This window comes from Centropristis striata, chromosome 13 (assembly GCF_030273125.1).
Source record: "Centropristis striata isolate RG_2023a ecotype Rhode Island chromosome 13, C.striata_1.0, whole genome shotgun sequence".
In the NCBI taxonomy this organism is placed as follows: domain Eukaryota; kingdom Metazoa; phylum Chordata; class Actinopteri; order Perciformes; family Serranidae; genus Centropristis; species Centropristis striata.
In genome coordinates this window covers 21463653-21482091 of record NC_081529.1, presented here as the reverse complement: position 1 = coordinate 21482091, position 18439 = coordinate 21463653, and the positions used below count along the sequence as shown (strand labels likewise).

The 18439-nt window shown below is 38.4% G+C and overlaps 2 protein-coding genes and 1 long non-coding RNA gene across 5 annotated transcripts; 1 reads left to right on the top strand and 2 right to left on the bottom strand.

Moving 5' to 3' along the window:
* Positions 1–1110: 1110 nt before the first annotated feature.
* On the bottom strand, positions 1111–5138 carry LOC131983036 (uncharacterized). The gene is made up of 2 exons (XR_009395452.1): positions 4425–5138; positions 1111–2463 (listed from the first exon to the last, which is right to left on the bottom strand). It is a non-coding gene; the product is annotated as an uncharacterized LOC131983036 (long non-coding RNA).
* Positions 5139–6719: 1581 nt separating this feature from the next.
* Positions 6720–11731, bottom strand: srsf2b (serine and arginine rich splicing factor 2b). Of its 3 annotated transcripts, XR_009395451.1 has the most exons (4): positions 11051–11731; positions 10034–10332; positions 9510–9666; positions 6720–8072 (listed from the first exon to the last, which is right to left on the bottom strand). XR_009395451.1 is itself a non-coding variant. In XM_059347607.1 (3 exons), exons 1-2 carry the CDS (start codon positions 11467–11469, stop codon positions 10047–10049), a joined length of 705 nt encoding a protein of 234 aa, XP_059203590.1. In that variant the 5' UTR covers positions 11470–11729; the 3' UTR covers positions 6720–8072; positions 10034–10046. The 3 variants fall into 3 exon arrangements, 2 of the variants coding, with proteins under 2 accessions (XP_059203590.1, XP_059203591.1); XM_059347607.1 differs by lacking the exon at positions 9510–9666 and having other exon boundaries at positions 11051–11729; XM_059347608.1 differs by lacking the exon at positions 9510–9666 and having other exon boundaries at positions 10034–10320; positions 11051–11729.
* A 2723-nt stretch (positions 11732–14454) lies between these two features.
* Positions 14455–17254, top strand: LOC131983989 (eukaryotic translation initiation factor 1). The gene is made up of 4 exons (XM_059348839.1): positions 14455–14639; positions 15429–15592; positions 15749–15850; positions 15958–17254. Exons 1-4 carry the CDS (start codon positions 14609–14611, stop codon positions 16000–16002), a joined length of 342 nt encoding a protein of 113 aa, XP_059204822.1. The 5' UTR covers positions 14455–14608; the 3' UTR covers positions 16003–17254.
* Positions 17255–18439: the final 1185 nt, after the last annotated feature.

Genomic DNA, 18439 nt, shown 5'->3' with positions numbered 1-18439 from the left:
GTTTTCTTTTATTGCAATTTCCTCCGTTCTGTATTTATGCTTCTTAATTTAGACTTTTATAGTGTTTTGATTAAAAAAAAAATTGTATTCTAGTCTTATTTTGTAGTATTTTGACACATTTCCGTTGTTTGACGATTTAATTCCATTTTTGTTGGTTCTTTATCAATGGAATGATTTTTTATAAAATTCCTTCATATTTTTAAACTTTCACTTTCACTGTATATACCTGCTTGCTTAATTATATATTAGTCTGTTGATCCTCTTATATTTCTGTATTGTTATTTTAGTTTATGTCCCTCCCTCTTTGTCATTCTCTATGCTTGTCTGTATTTATTTCTGCCGTCATGCTGCAACTGAAAATCGCCGCTAGGGATCAAAAAAGGTGCATCCTGTCTTTCAATGAATCTAAACACATCACATATTAAATCAAAACACTGCCAGGGGATTGTTTTATTGCACAATGCATTATTTTCCTAATAATACTGACATTTTGCAGGACTTTTATTCTGGGGGATTTTTTTTCAGTGTGGCTTTTCTTTTCTTTTTTTTTAGTTTTTTTTATTTAGGTAACAGATCTGATTACCCTTTTCACCTCTGATAAAATAACTTAAATTCAAAATTACCTATTTCAGCAAAATACTTGCCTCAGAAAGAAAACAAGGTTGGTATATGAAAGGTTTCTGGTTGTTTCTCTCTGGCTTACAGTCTTGGAAAAGTACTAAAATAATTTAGTCAAAGAAAGGCAGAAATACCAAAACACTTTCCAATTTAAAAAAAAAAAAAAAAAAGGAATAAAATACTGCTTCCATAATACTTCACTATGTAAAAGTACACAAGCAGCTACAGCTAACTATATCAAAAGTCTTAAAAAAGTGTTTGTTATGAGGAATTTGATTGCTAATTTAAAACAGAATAAGTTATAATTAATGTACAATTAAAGTTTAATCTGATCCACAAACGTCACAAAACTCTGAAAAAGAGCATTTTACTGCACAAACAATACTTTTACTGCAGTAAAAGATGTAAATATTTCTTCCATTTCTGCTCACAGATCTGATTTTGTAGTTGTTTAGGTGGCAAATGTACCCTGATTAATAAAAAAGGAGACCATTTTAGACAAAACACCAAATCTTTAATGAAAGTCACATTTGTCATCATGACTGTATGGGAAAGAACATTTCATCTTACAAAGAGTGAGCCTGCAGAAACCGTAGCACTGGTAGTCACAGGAGCATTCTGGAGAATACTGGATACATCAGCACTCAGCAGAGCAACACGCCACCTTAACAGCTAACCAGCAATACTCAACTGCTACACAACTGCGCCTAGTGCACAAAACAAACATACAAGCAGGGTTAGGATTTAAAAATAAAAATAAAAAGAACAGAGACGCTGTGTCTAGAGTCCAGTAAACCATGTCCTGTAAGTTTCAACAAAGATTTAACCTTAAAATCTGTTTCACTGACCTGAAGCAACCTGCAGACAGAGACTTTACATCTTTCAGTCTCTCTTTACTGTAATTACACCGACACATTTATCACAGGAGCTGAATGATCTGCTGTCTAACAAAGACACCCTGAGCTGCAGAAATTAAACATTGGAAGGAAGCCGAGACCTTGAAATATGAAAAGTTTAAAGTTTGGAGAGGATCGGTTGTTTTTGGACTCATCTCTTGCTGAACAGGAAATTAAAAAGTAGAAAACAGGCTTCTTCAGACATCTCCCACTGTCCTGTCGTTGAAACCTCAGACCCGTGTCACAAAGTGAGGTTAACCAAAGCTGCAATAACCGATCATTAGATTGCATGGAAATATTTTTGATGATCAAATAATAATTTCAGTAATTTCTCAAGCAAAAATATATTTTCAGCTTCTCAAATTTGAGGATTTCCTGCTTTCCTTTGTCTTATATTTTAGTAAAATGTATTATTTTGATGTTTGTTTAAAAAAAACAAGGTTCATTTGAGTAATAAAAAACTTTATAAAATGATTTAACAATTAATAAATGGTCAACAGATCAGTCACTTAGTTGCAGAAATTTTAACACATTAGTGTCATCTCTGCCCTCCAAAAACCTGCGAATGTAATGATTGCTGCATTGAGTCAGCTGGTAACCATATTTCTGCCACAGGATCCAGGTTTATCAAAGCCAGGAGAGATGAAAACTTCCAAAACAGGCCCATGTGGGGTTAAGGACATGAAGAAACTTTATGTACTATCCCGTGTCATCGTTACAAAACCAGGTCAGAACTTTAGTTTCTCTCCATATTGAAGCAGATTATTAAAAATCATGAAAATAATTGAAAAAAATTACAGCACATCATTGAAGTGACAAAGCCTTTTTTGTGGCCAAATGAATAAAACAAACTAAAGCATGGAAGACACAATAATAACCTTAAACAGCAGGACACTGTCGCTCGTGTTGGTTCAGTCGTGGACTTGATGCTTCGGTGTTCACCTGAAAACTGTCAGAACACAAAGAGTCAGCAGGCAGAACAACATGGCAACACACAGCAGAGCAGCTCTAAACATCAGGCTCTTTAGAGAATCTCATACCAACCAGTTGTGTACATTTAACGTAATCATATTGTTTTTAAGTATAGAGATCGGTCATTGACAACTTGTCATAATTTCATCTTTTGTGCATAAATATCCTCTGTGATTACGGCCATACGAAATTTGTCCTTAGTTATTTTCACAATATGCACAGCACCTTGTTTTTTTATTGTTCTACCAACTGGATTTGGCAAAATCAGATGCAGCCGTAGTTTGTGTAATCTGAAAATGCTAAGGTTTATTCCCTGTAAGAGTGGACTGTGATTGGCTGAAGGCAAGTCCTCCTGCACAGCTCCTGCATCTGGGACAGGATGATCTTACCAGACCTGTGTTTAACAGAACATAATGTCACAAGTACAGGGAAGACATATTTAAATTGACTCATGGCTGAAGGGTCAGGGGGCTCTGGGTGCTAAAACATGGCTAAAAGCTAATTAAAAATCTAAACGGCAAAGTAGCTCTTTAAGCAGAAATTCACTCTGCGACATCAGCTGGAAGGACTTGACGCTTTTCTATGTTTGAGTTTTGGACCGTTGGTCAGAGAAATCAAGACATTTAAAAAGCAATCATATTGTGCTTGCAGGAGTAAACCGAAATGACTGAAACAGAGAAGTGAGTGAATCTATATTGTCTTTTATTTTGTAGTTTTTTACCACATTTCTTTTGTTTCTATCTTTATCTCGATTTTTATTTTTTAGAGTATTTAATTCCATTTGTCATTTTCATTTATTCTTTATCAATGGAATGATTTTTATAGCATTTCTTCATATTTTTTTAATTGTAATTTAATTTTATATATTTTTAAACGTTCACTTTCACTGGATACACTTGCTCACTAAATTATACATTAGTCTAGTTAACACTCCAAATACTCTTACAGTATAGTTTCTGTTGTTATTCTAGTTTATGTACCTCCCATTCATTGTCATTCTCTATGCTTGTATGCATTTATTTCTGCCCTCGTGCTGCTGCAACAATTGAAATTCCCCGCTGGGAAACAATAAAGTTTACTGGCAGGAGTAAACAGAAATGACTGAAACAGTGAAGTGAGGTCGCCATGTTCTACGTTAAATAACAGCATGTATTTAGCTTCTGATGGCTGATGGTTAAAGCTGCATGTTGCAGGACATGATGAGCGTCCTATCAGGTTACAGCCTTCTTATCCCTCTATAGTCCACCTCAAAACATTTTTAAAAAATGTTTTAGTTGAAAATCTGTCATTCTGAAATGGGTGGTACAAGAATTGATGATAGGAAAATGCAACTGAACAAACTGACAAACCTCAGTGCACCTGAGAGCACCAGCGTCCCCTGAAGAGGACAGATATTATGTCCGGACAGACGTACCTCAACACCAAACCCCAACTCTGCCTGCCTCCACCCCGCTGCTCAGAAACCCTCACCAGCAGCAGCAGGCGGCCCGTGGGCTGCAGCTCACCTCACACCTCCTAACTGCTCATTCTGCCTCAGCTCAAACTCCACTTTAGCAAACAGGATGCCGCAGCTTGGGAAGGAGAGAATTCCAGATTGGGTTTACCGTCAGAACTGTTCTTAAAACACATTTCGCTTTCTATTCAGTGAACATTTCAAGGCGCTACTATGCGTACGACAGAAATGTGAGATTAAGAAATTATGTTGCAGATCAATGTTGCAGGGCATAAATGACCCCAACACATCCATCCTTCAAACATTATCTAAAATGGTCAGAGTAGCTGCTGAAATGGCTGGAAAGGGATAAACCTGCCGCTATAGCTGAATTAGAACCAGCGTGTCTCTCACGTGGTACTGACAAGTTTAAAGGAGACATTAGAAACAAAACTTTAACAAGATAAACCTCTTATGGCTTGTGCAACATCTTGTCACAAACTCACCTGATTCTGAGCTCTACGGGGATTCGCCTCCATTTTCTGCTGCCGACTTGGGCTGGCTTTTAGATCTCGACCTGGACCCTCTGGAAGGGGTGCGGCTTCTGGACCTGGACTTGGACCTGGATCTAGATCTGGAGCGAGACTGGGACTTGGCCTTGGCCTTCTTAGTCCTGGGAGAGTGAGACTTGGATCGGGAGTAGGACCGGGACCTGGATCTGCTGTAGCGGGATCGGCTTCGGGAACGAGAGCGGCTCCTGCTGCGGGACCTGCTGCGTCTTCTGTGTCTCGGGCTGGGGGAATAGCTGCATACATTCAGTGTGTGAGTTATCATCTTTAGTGTGGAAACAGCTGGCAGTGAACTGTGACCTGCAGGACTTACAAAGAGCTTAACCTTCTTGTTAAAAGATTAAGGCAGCAGATTGTCTGACATTAGCAGATACTACATCCTAAAGAACATCCTAAACTTTAAAATTAGATTAAAGTTATTTATTTTTTAGTATGTACATTTGTTAGTTGTACAGTTCTTAGTTGTTGTTTTTTTACATTTGCTGCGGTTGAAACAGTAATTTCCAAGTTTGGGATCAATAAAGTAAATCTATCAATCCATCAATTACTACATGTAGTATTAGATTTTTCTCATATTCTAATAAAATACTTTATTCAAATTAAAGTGTTTTTTTCGAAGATTTCCAGCGCCGATAGGAACCGAAAGATGGTGATTGTTTCCAGGGGCATTCACACGTCCAGGTTCTGTTTGGTTTATTAATGGATTATACTTCCGGTTAGTTGTTTTTCAGTCAGCCGTTCATATTGTTATTTTAAAGCAACGTTTGTTAATAACTTCATATATAATTAATAAACAATTTATTGTTTAAAAAAAAAAAATCATGTAGAAGCTTTTTTTTAAGCTTTTTCTTTTTGTTGAGGTAGCAAGGGAGTAAAACTACTTCCGGTAAAAAAAAATTAAACAACGCCTGAAAAGAAACTAGGAATAATAATAATAATGATAATAATAATAATAACAATAATTGCAAACAGTGCCATGTAATGCATAAGTGTTAATGGATACCTCCCAGAAAAATTTGGATTTTATTTTGCTTGTTGACGGAGGTTGAATAGAACTAAGTACATTTAGGATTTAATCCTATTTTTATTGTAATTTGTGTTAATTTTAAAATTCAAGTCCCCGTTTTCTTTTATTGCAATTTCCTCCGTTCTGTATTTATGCTTCTTAATTTAGACTTTTATAGTGTTTTGATTAAAAAAAAAATTGTATTCTAGTCTTATTTTGTAGTATTTTGACACATTTCCGTTGTTTGACGATTTAATTCCATTTTTGTTGGTTCTTTATCAATGGAATGATTTTTTATAAAATTCCTTCATATTTTTAAACTTTCACTTTCACTGTATATACCTGCTTGCTTAATTATATATTAGTCTGTTGATCCTCTTATATTTCTGTATTGTTATTTTAGTTTATGTCCCTCCCTCTTTGTCATTCTCTATGCTTGTCTGTATTTATTTCTGCCGTCATGCTGCAACTGAAAATCGCCGCTAGGGATCAAAAAAGGTGCATCCTGTCTTTCAATGAATCTAAACACATCACATATTAAATCAAAACACTGCCAGGGGATTGTTTTATTGCACAATGCATTATTTTCCTAATAATACTGACATTTTGCAGGACTTTTATTCTGGGGGATTTTTTTTCAGTGTGGCTTTTCTTTTCTTTTTTTTTAGTTTTTTTTATTTAGGTAACAGATCTGATTACCCTTTTCACCTCTGATAAAATAACTTAAATTCAAAATTACCTATTTCAGCAAAATACTTGCCTCAGAAAGAAAACAAGGTTGGTATATGAAAGGTTTCTGGTTGTTTCTCTCTGGCTTACAGTCTTGGAAAAGTACTAAAATAATTTAGTCAAAGAAAGGCAGAAATACCAAAACACTTTCCAATTTAAAAAAAAAAAAAAAAAAGGAATAAAATACTGCTTCCATAATACTTCACTATGTAAAAGTACACAAGCAGCTACAGCTAACTATATCAAAAGTCTTAAAAAAGTGTTTGTTATGAGGAATTTGATTGCTAATTTAAAACAGAATAAGTTATAATTAATGTACAATTAAAGTTTAATCTGATCCACAAACGTCACAAAACTCTGAAAAAGAGCATTTTACTGCACAAACAATACTTTTACTGCAGTAAAAGATGTAAATATTTCTTCCATTTCTGCTCACAGATCTGATTTTGTAGTTGTTTAGGTGGCAAATGTACCCTGATTAATAAAAAAGGAGACCATTTTAGACAAAACACCAAATCTTTAATGAAAGTCACATTTGTCATCATGACTGTATGGGAAAGAACATTTCATCTTACAAAGAGTGAGCCTGCAGAAACCGTAGCACTGGTAGTCACAGGAGCATTCTGGAGAATACTGGATACATCAGCACTCAGCAGAGCAACACGCCACCTTAACAGCTAACCAGCAATACTCAACTGCTACACAACTGCGCCTAGTGCACAAAACAAACATACAAGCAGGGTTAGGATTTAAAAATAAAAATAAAAAGAACAGAGACGCTGTGTCTAGAGTCCAGTAAACCATGTCCTGTAAGTTTCAACAAAGATTTAACCTTAAAATCTGTTTCACTGACCTGAAGCAACCTGCAGACAGAGACTTTACATCTTTCAGTCTCTCTTTACTGTAATTACACCGACACATTTATCACAGGAGCTGAATGATCTGCTGTCTAACAAAGACACCCTGAGCTGCAGAAATTAAACATTGGAAGGAAGCCGAGACCTTGAAATATGAAAAGTTTAAAGTTTGGAGAGGATCGGTTGTTTTTGGACTCATCTCTTGCTGAACAGGAAATTAAAAAGTAGAAAACAGGCTTCTTCAGACATCTCCCACTGTCCTGTCGTTGAAACCTCAGACCCGTGTCACAAAGTGAGGTTAACCAAAGCTGCAATAACCGATCATTAGATTGCATGGAAATATTTTTGATGATCAAATAATAATTTCAGTAATTTCTCAAGCAAAAATATATTTTCAGCTTCTCAAATTTGAGGATTTCCTGCTTTCCTTTGTCTTATATTTTAGTAAAATGTATTATTTTGATGTTTGTTTAAAAAAAACAAGGTTCATTTGAGTAATAAAAAACTTTATAAAATGATTTAACAATTAATAAATGGTCAACAGATCAGTCACTTAGTTGCAGAAATTTTAACACATTAGTGTCATCTCTGCCCTCCAAAAACCTGCGAATGTAATGATTGCTGCATTGAGTCAGCTGGTAACCATATTTCTGCCACAGGATCCAGGTTTATCAAAGCCAGGAGAGATGAAAACTTCCAAAACAGGCCCATGTGGGGTTAAGGACATGAAGAAACTTTATGTACTATCCCGTGTCATCGTTACAAAACCAGGTCAGAACTTTAGTTTCTCTCCATATTGAAGCAGATTATTAAAAATCATGAAAATAATTGAAAAAAATTACAGCACATCATTGAAGTGACAAAGCCTTTTTTGTGGCCAAATGAATAAAACAAACTAAAGCATGGAAGACACAATAATAACCTTAAACAGCAGGACACTGTCGCTCGTGTTGGTTCAGTCGTGGACTTGATGCTTCGGTGTTCACCTGAAAACTGTCAGAACACAAAGAGTCAGCAGGCAGAACAACATGGCAACACACAGCAGAGCAGCTCTAAACATCAGGCTCTTTAGAGAATCTCATACCAACCAGTTGTGTACATTTAACGTAATCATATTGTTTTTAAGTATAGAGATCGGTCATTGACAACTTGTCATAATTTCATCTTTTGTGCATAAATATCCTCTGTGATTACGGCCATACGAAATTTGTCCTTAGTTATTTTCACAATATGCACAGCACCTTGTTTTTTTATTGTTCTACCAACTGGATTTGGCAAAATCAGATGCAGCCGTAGTTTGTGTAATCTGAAAATGCTAAGGTTTATTCCCTGTAAGAGTGGACTGTGATTGGCTGAAGGCAAGTCCTCCTGCACAGCTCCTGCATCTGGGACAGGATGATCTTACCAGACCTGTGTTTAACAGAACATAATGTCACAAGTACAGGGAAGACATATTTAAATTGACTCATGGCTGAAGGGTCAGGGGGCTCTGGGTGCTAAAACATGGCTAAAAGCTAATTAAAAATCTAAACGGCAAAGTAGCTCTTTAAGCAGAAATTCACTCTGCGACATCAGCTGGAAGGACTTGACGCTTTTCTATGTTTGAGTTTTGGACCGTTGGTCAGAGAAATCAAGACATTTAAAAAGCAATCATATTGTGCTTGCAGGAGTAAACCGAAATGACTGAAACAGAGAAGTGAGTGAATCTATATTGTCTTTTATTTTGTAGTTTTTTACCACATTTCTTTTGTTTCTATCTTTATCTCGATTTTTATTTTTTAGAGTATTTAATTCCATTTGTCATTTTCATTTATTCTTTATCAATGGAATGATTTTTATAGCATTTCTTCATATTTTTTTAATTGTAATTTAATTTTATATATTTTTAAACGTTCACTTTCACTGGATACACTTGCTCACTAAATTATACATTAGTCTAGTTAACACTCCAAATACTCTTACAGTATAGTTTCTGTTGTTATTCTAGTTTATGTACCTCCCATTCATTGTCATTCTCTATGCTTGTATGCATTTATTTCTGCCCTCGTGCTGCTGCAACAATTGAAATTCCCCGCTGGGAAACAATAAAGTTTACTGGCAGGAGTAAACAGAAATGACTGAAACAGTGAAGTGAGGTCGCCATGTTCTACGTTAAATAACAGCATGTATTTAGCTTCTGATGGCTGATGGTTAAAGCTGCATGTTGCAGGACATGATGAGCGTCCTATCAGGTTACAGCCTTCTTATCCCTCTATAGTCCACCTCAAAACATTTTTAAAAAATGTTTTAGTTGAAAATCTGTCATTCTGAAATGGGTGGTACAAGAATTGATGATAGGAAAATGCAACTGAACAAACTGACAAACCTCAGTGCACCTGAGAGCACCAGCGTCCCCTGAAGAGGACAGATATTATGTCCGGACAGACGTACCTCAACACCAAACCCCAACTCTGCCTGCCTCCACCCCGCTGCTCAGAAACCCTCACCAGCAGCAGCAGGCGGCCCGTGGGCTGCAGCTCACCTCACACCTCCTAACTGCTCATTCTGCCTCAGCTCAAACTCCACTTTAGCAAACAGGATGCCGCAGCTTGGGAAGGAGAGAATTCCAGATTGGGTTTACCGTCAGAACTGTTCTTAAAACACATTTCGCTTTCTATTCAGTGAACATTTCAAGGCGCTACTATGCGTACGACAGAAATGTGAGATTAAGAAATTATGTTGCAGATCAATGTTGCAGGGCATAAATGACCCCAACACATCCATCCTTCAAACATTATCTAAAATGGTCAGAGTAGCTGCTGAAATGGCTGGAAAGGGATAAACCTGCCGCTATAGCTGAATTAGAACCAGCGTGTCTCTCACGTGGTACTGACAAGTTTAAAGGAGACATTAGAAACAAAACTTTAACAAGATAAACCTCTTATGGCTTGTGCAACATCTTGTCACAAACTCACCTGATTCTGAGCTCTACGGGGATTCGCCTCCATTTTCTGCTGCCGACTTGGGCTGGCTTTTAGATCTCGACCTGGACCCTCTGGAAGGGGTGCGGCTTCTGGACCTGGACTTGGACCTGGATCTAGATCTGGAGCGAGACTGGGACTTGGCCTTGGCCTTCTTAGTCCTGGGAGAGTGAGACTTGGATCGGGAGTAGGACCGGGACCTGGATCTGCTGTAGCGGGATCGGCTTCGGGAACGAGAGCGGCTCCTGCTGCGGGACCTGCTGCGTCTTCTGTGTCTCGGGCTGGGGGAATAGCTGCATACATTCAGTGTGTGAGTTATCATCTTTAGTGTGGAAACAGCTGGCAGTGAACTGTGACCTGCAGGACTTACAAAGAGCTTAACCTTCTTGTTAAAAGATTAAGGCAGCAGATTGTCTGACATTAGCAGATACTACATCCTAAAGAACATCCTAAACTTTAAAATTAGATTAAAGTTATTTATTTTTTAGTATGTACATTTGTTAGTTGTACAGTTCTTAGTTGTTGTTTTTTTACATTTGCTGCGGTTGAAACAGTAATTTCCAAGTTTGGGATCAATAAAGTAAATCTATCAATCCATCAATTACTACATGTAGTATTAGATTTTTCTCATATTCTAATAAAATACTTTATTCAAATTAAAGTGTTTTTTTCGAAGATTTCCAGCGCCGATAGGAACCGAAAGATGGTGATTGTTTCCAGGGGCATTCTTATAAGTTGCGGTTGTGTTATACTACTCACATTTCCCTCCAATGTTATCTCTTTGGTAAAAGATTATTTCATAGCCGTTTTTAGAATCCTACATTATGCCGAATTGTTAAATGCATCTTACTGGTTCGCAAAATGACTTAACTTTTGTTCAATGGGGACAGTGTAATGGGCAATAGACTGAGGACATACTAAATAGGGGAATTCTTCAATGGAGTCTGGCTGCCTGTGCCCACACTACCTAGAGAGGCTAACAAAGTAGCTCAGCGCGCTTCTTCTTCTTACCTTCTGCTCCGGCGTCCATGGCCGCCGTACCTCCTGGTCGGCCCTCCTCCTCGTCGGCCTCCTCCTCCTCCGCCGCCGCCTCCACCTCCACCACCACCGCCGCCGCCACCTCCACCTCCGTAGTGGGAGTCAGGGGGTCTGCCGTACCGGGCCATCTGGACTCGCAGCTCTCGTCCGTCCAGCAGCGCGCCGTCCATGGCGTCCATGGCGTCCTCCGCGTCCCGTTTGTCGTGGAACCGCACAAACGCAAAACCCCGGCTTTCTTTCGTGTATCGGTCCCGGGGGATGTAGACGTCTCCTACCCGGCCGTACTTCTCGAACACACGTCTCAGGGTTTCGGGCGAAGTTCGGTACGTTAAGTTGTCCACTTTGAGGGAAGTCATGCCGTCGACGTCTGGCGGAGGCCTACCGTAACTCATGGTGATTACAACCTGCGAGGCCTAGCAACCTCCCTCAAAACACTCTGTATCTGGCTTCAACAGAGCCTACCTGTGTGCTAAAGTCTGCACACACACGAGGGTGTGATTCAGATCAGTTCGCCTCACCTGTGCGGTATCTGGAGCCGGGCAGCCGCACGATAAGAGATTTCTTCCCGCACAAACTCTGTCCGCCTCGCGTTTAACAACTGCCCCAAACCAGCGAGGTGTCTTCTTCTTCTACTTAAGAATCAGGCGTTCCTCGGTGCTTAATTTAGCGCACTGGCGCCCCCTGTGGAATTACTTAATAATAATACTTTTTTTTTTTTTAAAGCTTCAAATACTAAAAGAAGATAACTTATTTTATTTTACTTTATTTATTTCCCAAAATTACAAACATTGCACTTTTGCACTGACGAAAGTAGAAGAAACAAACAATAAAAAGAGTATTATTAATCAATCAACCGTTATTCGTATAGCTCCTTTAATACAGGTATTAACACAGGTGTTTCATAGTTTGACAAGCCGAACAGACAGAACCATGTCAAACATGGAAAAAGACAAAAGAAACTTAAAAATTAGGGACCAATGCTCAAAATCAATAAAAGTTATGAAAATGGTCAAATAATTAAAAAAGTAAATAAAGATAATCGTTAAGAGCTATGGGAAGCTTAATTATGGTAAAAACCAAGGTAAATAAAAATTAGATTATAAAAAAAAAGATAAAACGGACAAAAATAATAAGAAGTGATAACAATAACTTGCAACTAGAAAATTTCCTCTGGGGAAATTCTGAAAGGGCCACGGTGGCGACTGCCCCTGTATCCTGTATCTGACATTCTTCAGAGATTTCAAACAATTAATACTAGTAATGTTATAATACTATATTATATACAAGGAGCATACCTACAACAAGCATTCCTATTTATAAGTATTTATTTATACAGCAACCTATGCCCTTTAACCTCAAAATATGTATGTATGTGTGTGTGTGTGTGTGTGTGTGTGTGTGTGCATGTGCGTGTGTGTGTTTGTTTGAAGCATGTGTATCTGGAGGAGTGTGTGCTCGTGTGTGTGCGTGTATCTGTAACTGTAATCACAGCAAAAATCAAAGGCAATCAGAGCAAAGATCAAAGGCAATCAGAGCAGAGCAATCAACAGAATTAACTGCCACCTGAATATACCGGAACAGTGACAGCAGCCAGAGGTGGACAGACTGGAATTTCTGGCCTTGAACAGAAAGCATTTTTGGCAAAACCATGATACCTATCATTGATCCGACTTCATTTTGAGCGTCCTGAGTTCTTCCTGAACGTTTACAAATGTTGATTTTTTTTTAAAGAAAAATGAAAAAATAGCTTTGTTAGAGCGATCTAAAAAAACTGGTACATCTCCCTTTTTCAGAAATCTTCCTGCGTTTTTAATATGGGAGCCAATGGGGCTGTTGGTGCGTGTTGGTGGCGCATCTGTGCGTCCTACACCCAAACTATAACTCTGACAGCTTTACCAGAGGATTGTGAGTGAGAAGACTAATTTTCCTACTTTTCTATGTATAAATTATTTCTGTAGAGTGGAATTTGCTGCCTGGAGCGCAGTTTTCAAATTTATTTTTTGACAATTTTTTCTCTCCCTCTACACTCTGGCGATGATGTCACACACTGTGACACGAACATTCCATGCAATACACACCCATTATAATCTCAGAATTTCTCCAAAAATGATCATGGTCATTGAACAGGGATTGATAAAAAACTATATGATCATGTCGCGAAAAATTCATATTCCGTAGAGAAAAGTAATAGCACACCGATCCTGATCAAACCGCACGTTTTGATGTATAATTTATCCTGCAACTCTTCGAGTTGTAGGACTAGTTGCGTGACGAAATTGCGTCCGGAAGAGGAAGACGAAAAAATCCACAGTATAACAACAGCCATTACTGTATGGTACCAGTGCTCGGTGTGATTGCCCCGGGGCCCTAATAAGAGACCAAACTAAGACATTAGATAAAACTGATAAAATCACAAAGATAGATCAAATCAAGTATGAAGTATAAAGTGACAGAAAAATTATTATCAAATGTAATAGGTTCATATACTTGAGTAAACTAGTAAGTACTTATACTTTCTGCCACTAGAACTCAGATGGAAATACTGTTTACTCCAATACATTTATTTGATAACTGTGCAGATTTAGATTACTATTACAAAATCTAGCCAATAAAAAAGACTTAATTGGTCTAAAACCAATGTCTATAACATGATGAACACATTAATGCAACAATAAAAATAACAATATATATATGAGATTCTGAAAGGGGCCATTCTACATAATGAGTAGGTTTCCTTTTGGTACTTTGAGTATATTTTTACACTTATATCAGACATGTCTGAGTCTCAACTAAATCCCAGGTCATATGGTCCAAGTCACAAGTAAGTCCCAAGTAATTTGTCCTAAGTCACAAGTCATTTGGTTCAAGTTTCAACTAAGTTACAAGTCATTTGGTCCAAGTCTCAACAAGTTTGTTTCAAATCTCAAGTAAGCCCCGAGTAATTTGGTCCAAGTCACACTTTTATTTGTGATAACCAGTCAATACCGTACATTTAAACGTGATTTGAGTTGAATGATTTTGTCTAAACATTCTTCCACTTGTGTCCTTAATATTCTGTCAGTGACAACAGAAAAAGGAAATGGTTTGAAATGTTTCTGATTTCTCTATAACTAAGAGAACAAATATCTCCTGTAAAAACAATTCTTGGTAAAAGGAATTGGCGAGAATGATTCATACTTTTAATTATTTATAATTAACTTCCTTAGCTTAGTTATGGTAATTTTTCTGTTGAACATATTGTGACATGATGATGTCACCTTTCCGGTAAAGTTGAGAAATATTGGGGCGTGGCTTCAGGAGACGTCTCACTCGTACGTCCGGGGCGTAGTGACGTATATTTCGGGGTGGAGCTATAAAGCCTTGTTTTCCAGGGTTTGGTGCTCCAGAGCTCCATTTTGTGAGAGCCGTTGAAGCAGACAGTGCTCCGTCCCCGCGACCAGGCGACACCTAGAAACGACAAAAAAGTCGAAGTCAGCCGACGAACCGCTCGCCAACCAAGTTATTATCCGAAGGGAAAGCAAATCTTATCGTATGTCCGATATCCAGAACCTCCAAACTTTTGGTAAGTCGTTTTTATCAAGCTGAACCGGTAGACAAGGTGGGGGAAGGGCGAGGGCCGGTCGAGCTAACCGACCATCCAGCTTTTATTGGCTTTGTAGAGGATTTCACTGTTTTGTACTACGTTTAATCCTTAATGTAATCTATTCGAAATAAACGTGTAACCCTCAATATCTTAAATGTACATGTATGAGTCTATTCTTGGTCATTTTGGTCGATTGACTTAGCAGGCCTGTGCTAAAACTGCCGCCATTAGGCCTAAATTATGCTACTAACGCGTTAGCTTATTCTTCAGACGTGATCGCGTTGGGAGGACAATCGTTTTACAGCTGGAAAAAAATCTGCATAATTATTTCTTGTGGTTATACTTTCATTAAGGGCTATATTAACTTTCTGAAAACGAAAGTTGCCGTGTCATTACTGTTAATTCACATACAATCCTGTTTGTTGGCAAAAGGGTCCCGCTTAGCAGTGGCTAACTAAACGCTGCCAGGCTTTGGTAAGCTGTTAAGCTGTATATTTAGCTTGTACGTCTGCGCAGTGCTACATCTGAAAAATGACACTTCAAAAGAGATCTTCCAGATGTCCACACAGGAAGGATGTTTTTGTCTTAAGAATATGAGGAACATCGGACCAAATATGGCATACAATTATGTGAATTATTGCATATACTTGGTGAAGATGCGAGCTGTGAGCAGGATTTTTGTTTAACTGATTATGATTTTTTTCCCCCTGAGTTTGATCAGTGTTGGTGTTGTCCTTATTGTCTCCTCCCACTCTCTTCCCCCTCCAGACCCCTTTGCTGATGCAAGTAAGGGTGATGACCGCCTCCCAGCCGGGACAGAGGACTATATTCACATAAGGATCCAACAGCGGAACGGCAGGAAGACCCTCACCACTGTCCAGGGCATTGGCCCTGACTATGACAAGAAGAAGCTAGTCAAGGCCTTCAAGAAGGTACAGCCCTGGTGCTGGATAACACTAGCAGACAACCATGAAATTTATGACATGCTGCAGTGCTAGCTTTAACCAGATGCCACTGCAGGGTGTTGTTTCCTTGTCTTCAGGCCTCAATAAAATCTGACTTTGTTTTTGCTCTTTGTCATTCAACAGAAGTTTGCTTGCAATGGGACAGTGATTGAGCACTCGGAGTATGGTGAAGTGATCCAGCTTCAGGGAGACCAGCGCAAGCTTATCTGCGAGTTCCTCATTGAAGTAAGTCTTTTTGTTAAGCCTACAGGGGTTTTCTACATTATTAGGTATGCTGCTGACCCAAAGCAGTCAGCGGGAGTTTTTAATTTATTTACCTTTCTTTTTTGCAGGTTGGCTTGGCCAGGGACGAGCAGCTCAAAGTCCACGGCTTCTAGAAGCTGCTAACAGCCCTCTCCCCTTCTCACCTAGAAGGCCATTTAACTCCCCCCTCCTCCTATGTGCTGCTGTTGCTCTTCCTCCCCCCTCTCCCCCCTTGCAACCCCACCAGCTCCTATTAGCTAACACGTGAATTACCTCTGACAAACATGGGATTCTCTAACACCACCGCCCCCCTACAACACCAGGGGGCAGGCTCGCTCTCACAAAGACACACCACTGCAGCTCCACACAACATCAGGGATGAGTGGTGATGACCCTCCCACACACTTCCTCCTTCCCTTTCCCCGTTTGTTTATTTCCTTTTTTAATTTCCTCTTTTTAGGTCTTGTGCCACAACATGGAGGCACCGTTTCATGTAACTTTTTTGTTTTGTACTTCAAGGTATTTCAATAAAACGTTGAGTCTCCATATGTTGGAGTGGTGTCGTGGGGAATGGGGGCTGGGTTTGTACAGGAAAGTTGTAGACTTAATATTTGTTTACTGCCAAGTGGGTACATTTAGAAGAACAAAGGCTGCAGTTGGGAAGAGGGGGACAGAGGGATTTTTTTTAATAAGGCATTTGCTGCAGAAGTCAGTCTCTATAGTTTGCCACCAGAAGTGAGTTCCCTCTTTTCACTCTGCTTCAATCTCCCACTGGCATCACTCACACGCCCAGCTACCTGCTCTCAGGTTACAGAACAGATTTGTGTATAGTACTGACCATCTCCACCACTATCCAGCAAATTTGTGTTTTGCTCTTATTTAATGGCACATTTTTCTAACTTTTTTTTGTCATTTGCCACCAATCAAAGTATTACAGTAAACGGGCATTCAGTGGGTGGTCTTACTTTTGTCAAAGCGAGGCCTGTAAAGCGGAAGGCTGAGTCGGTTTATTATGTGATCAATTGAACCCTCCAGAGTGGGAAGTTAAATGAAATGCTGGTAATATTTGGCTGTAGCAAAGTTTAGTGAAAGTGTTTTTTACACACGTATAATTTTAGATTTACTGGTACATGAAGTGCGTTTCCTACCCTGGCACTTGACCAGCTTTCTGGTGTGTTACAACAGCTAATCTGGTACCACTCTTATGGTTATGGAATTTTTAATTTACTATAATGCAATAATTTATAAACATGAGTTAAGGTGTAGTGATGCTGAAGTAATACAGTAAAAATCAAAGCCATGGCCAGGTCACACCTGTGACAAGTGATGGAGAGCAAGTCTGTTTTGCAAAATCCACATTTGGTTCAATAAAATGTCTGCAGTTGATCAGCATGTCCTGTTTTATTTTTTGTGTGGGTGATTTAATTTGTCTTCAATTAGCTTTGTGGTGTCAATCTGCATCTTTTTGTTTACAATGTCTGCTCATCTGAGTGTAAAAGCTTCAGTTTTCCTCAACTTTGAGTAATGAATGACAGTGGATCATGTTTCTGCTTTTGTTTTACCCAGAGTTATTGGGATCCAGGTAAAGCACTATTTTAGTCAAATCTCTCCAAGGATAAATAATTTTACTGAATGATGTACCGTTTAGGTACAAAGACAGCAGACCCTCTTCTCTATACTTGGAGGAATTTTGAAAGTCAAAGGACAAGCCTTATCAAAAATCTCAAAGTGTTACAAATCTGGTTTTAATGAAGTACAGTTTGTCCAATATAGATTAAATGTGTAACCACTCTTCAGGTGTGATGAGGACATTTGAGTAAAATGGTAGCACATGAGTGTTTAATAATCACAGGGGAGTGTCTTTATATTATGTTTTCTGTCACAATCGCATAATAAGAGATGCTATTAAAGTGTACACATGCTGGCTTCAAGAAAATAAATCACACTAACAAAATTTGATCTCCAGAAAGTTAGACAAAAACCAACAATACAACAGTTTACTTCTGATTAATCTGTCTCTCTTTTCAAACAATGTTTAATATTATGCCACTGAGCAGAGTGGAGACACTCACCTGGACTTTAGAGCAGATTTCCTTTAATTATTAAAACGTTTTGACTTGAGGTGACAGTCTGCATTATACAACAGAAACTGTTCCCAAAAGTCCCATATCTGTCAGGCCCAAGTTTATATGCTGCTTGTCAATATAATAACAATTTATTTGTTAATTGTATTATGTCTGAATCTGCAAATAAGCAAATTAAATAGGTATATAAATAAAGTGTAGCAAAAGGTACAATATTTGTCTTTAAGATATGGAGTACAGAGTATACAAGTAGTAATGCGAATGGTCAAGCAAAGTAAAGCATATATATATATATATATATATCTGCAGATTCAGACATATATACAATCCAATAACATGACCATACATTTCAAGTAAAGTATGCCAATTATAGTAGTAGTATCTATACTTACTTAATTACTTTCACTGAAGGCTGTATACACCACTGCACGTTTCTCAGTTCGCGCTTCATGTATTTTGTCTCTTCTGGCGACCCTTCTGACTTCTT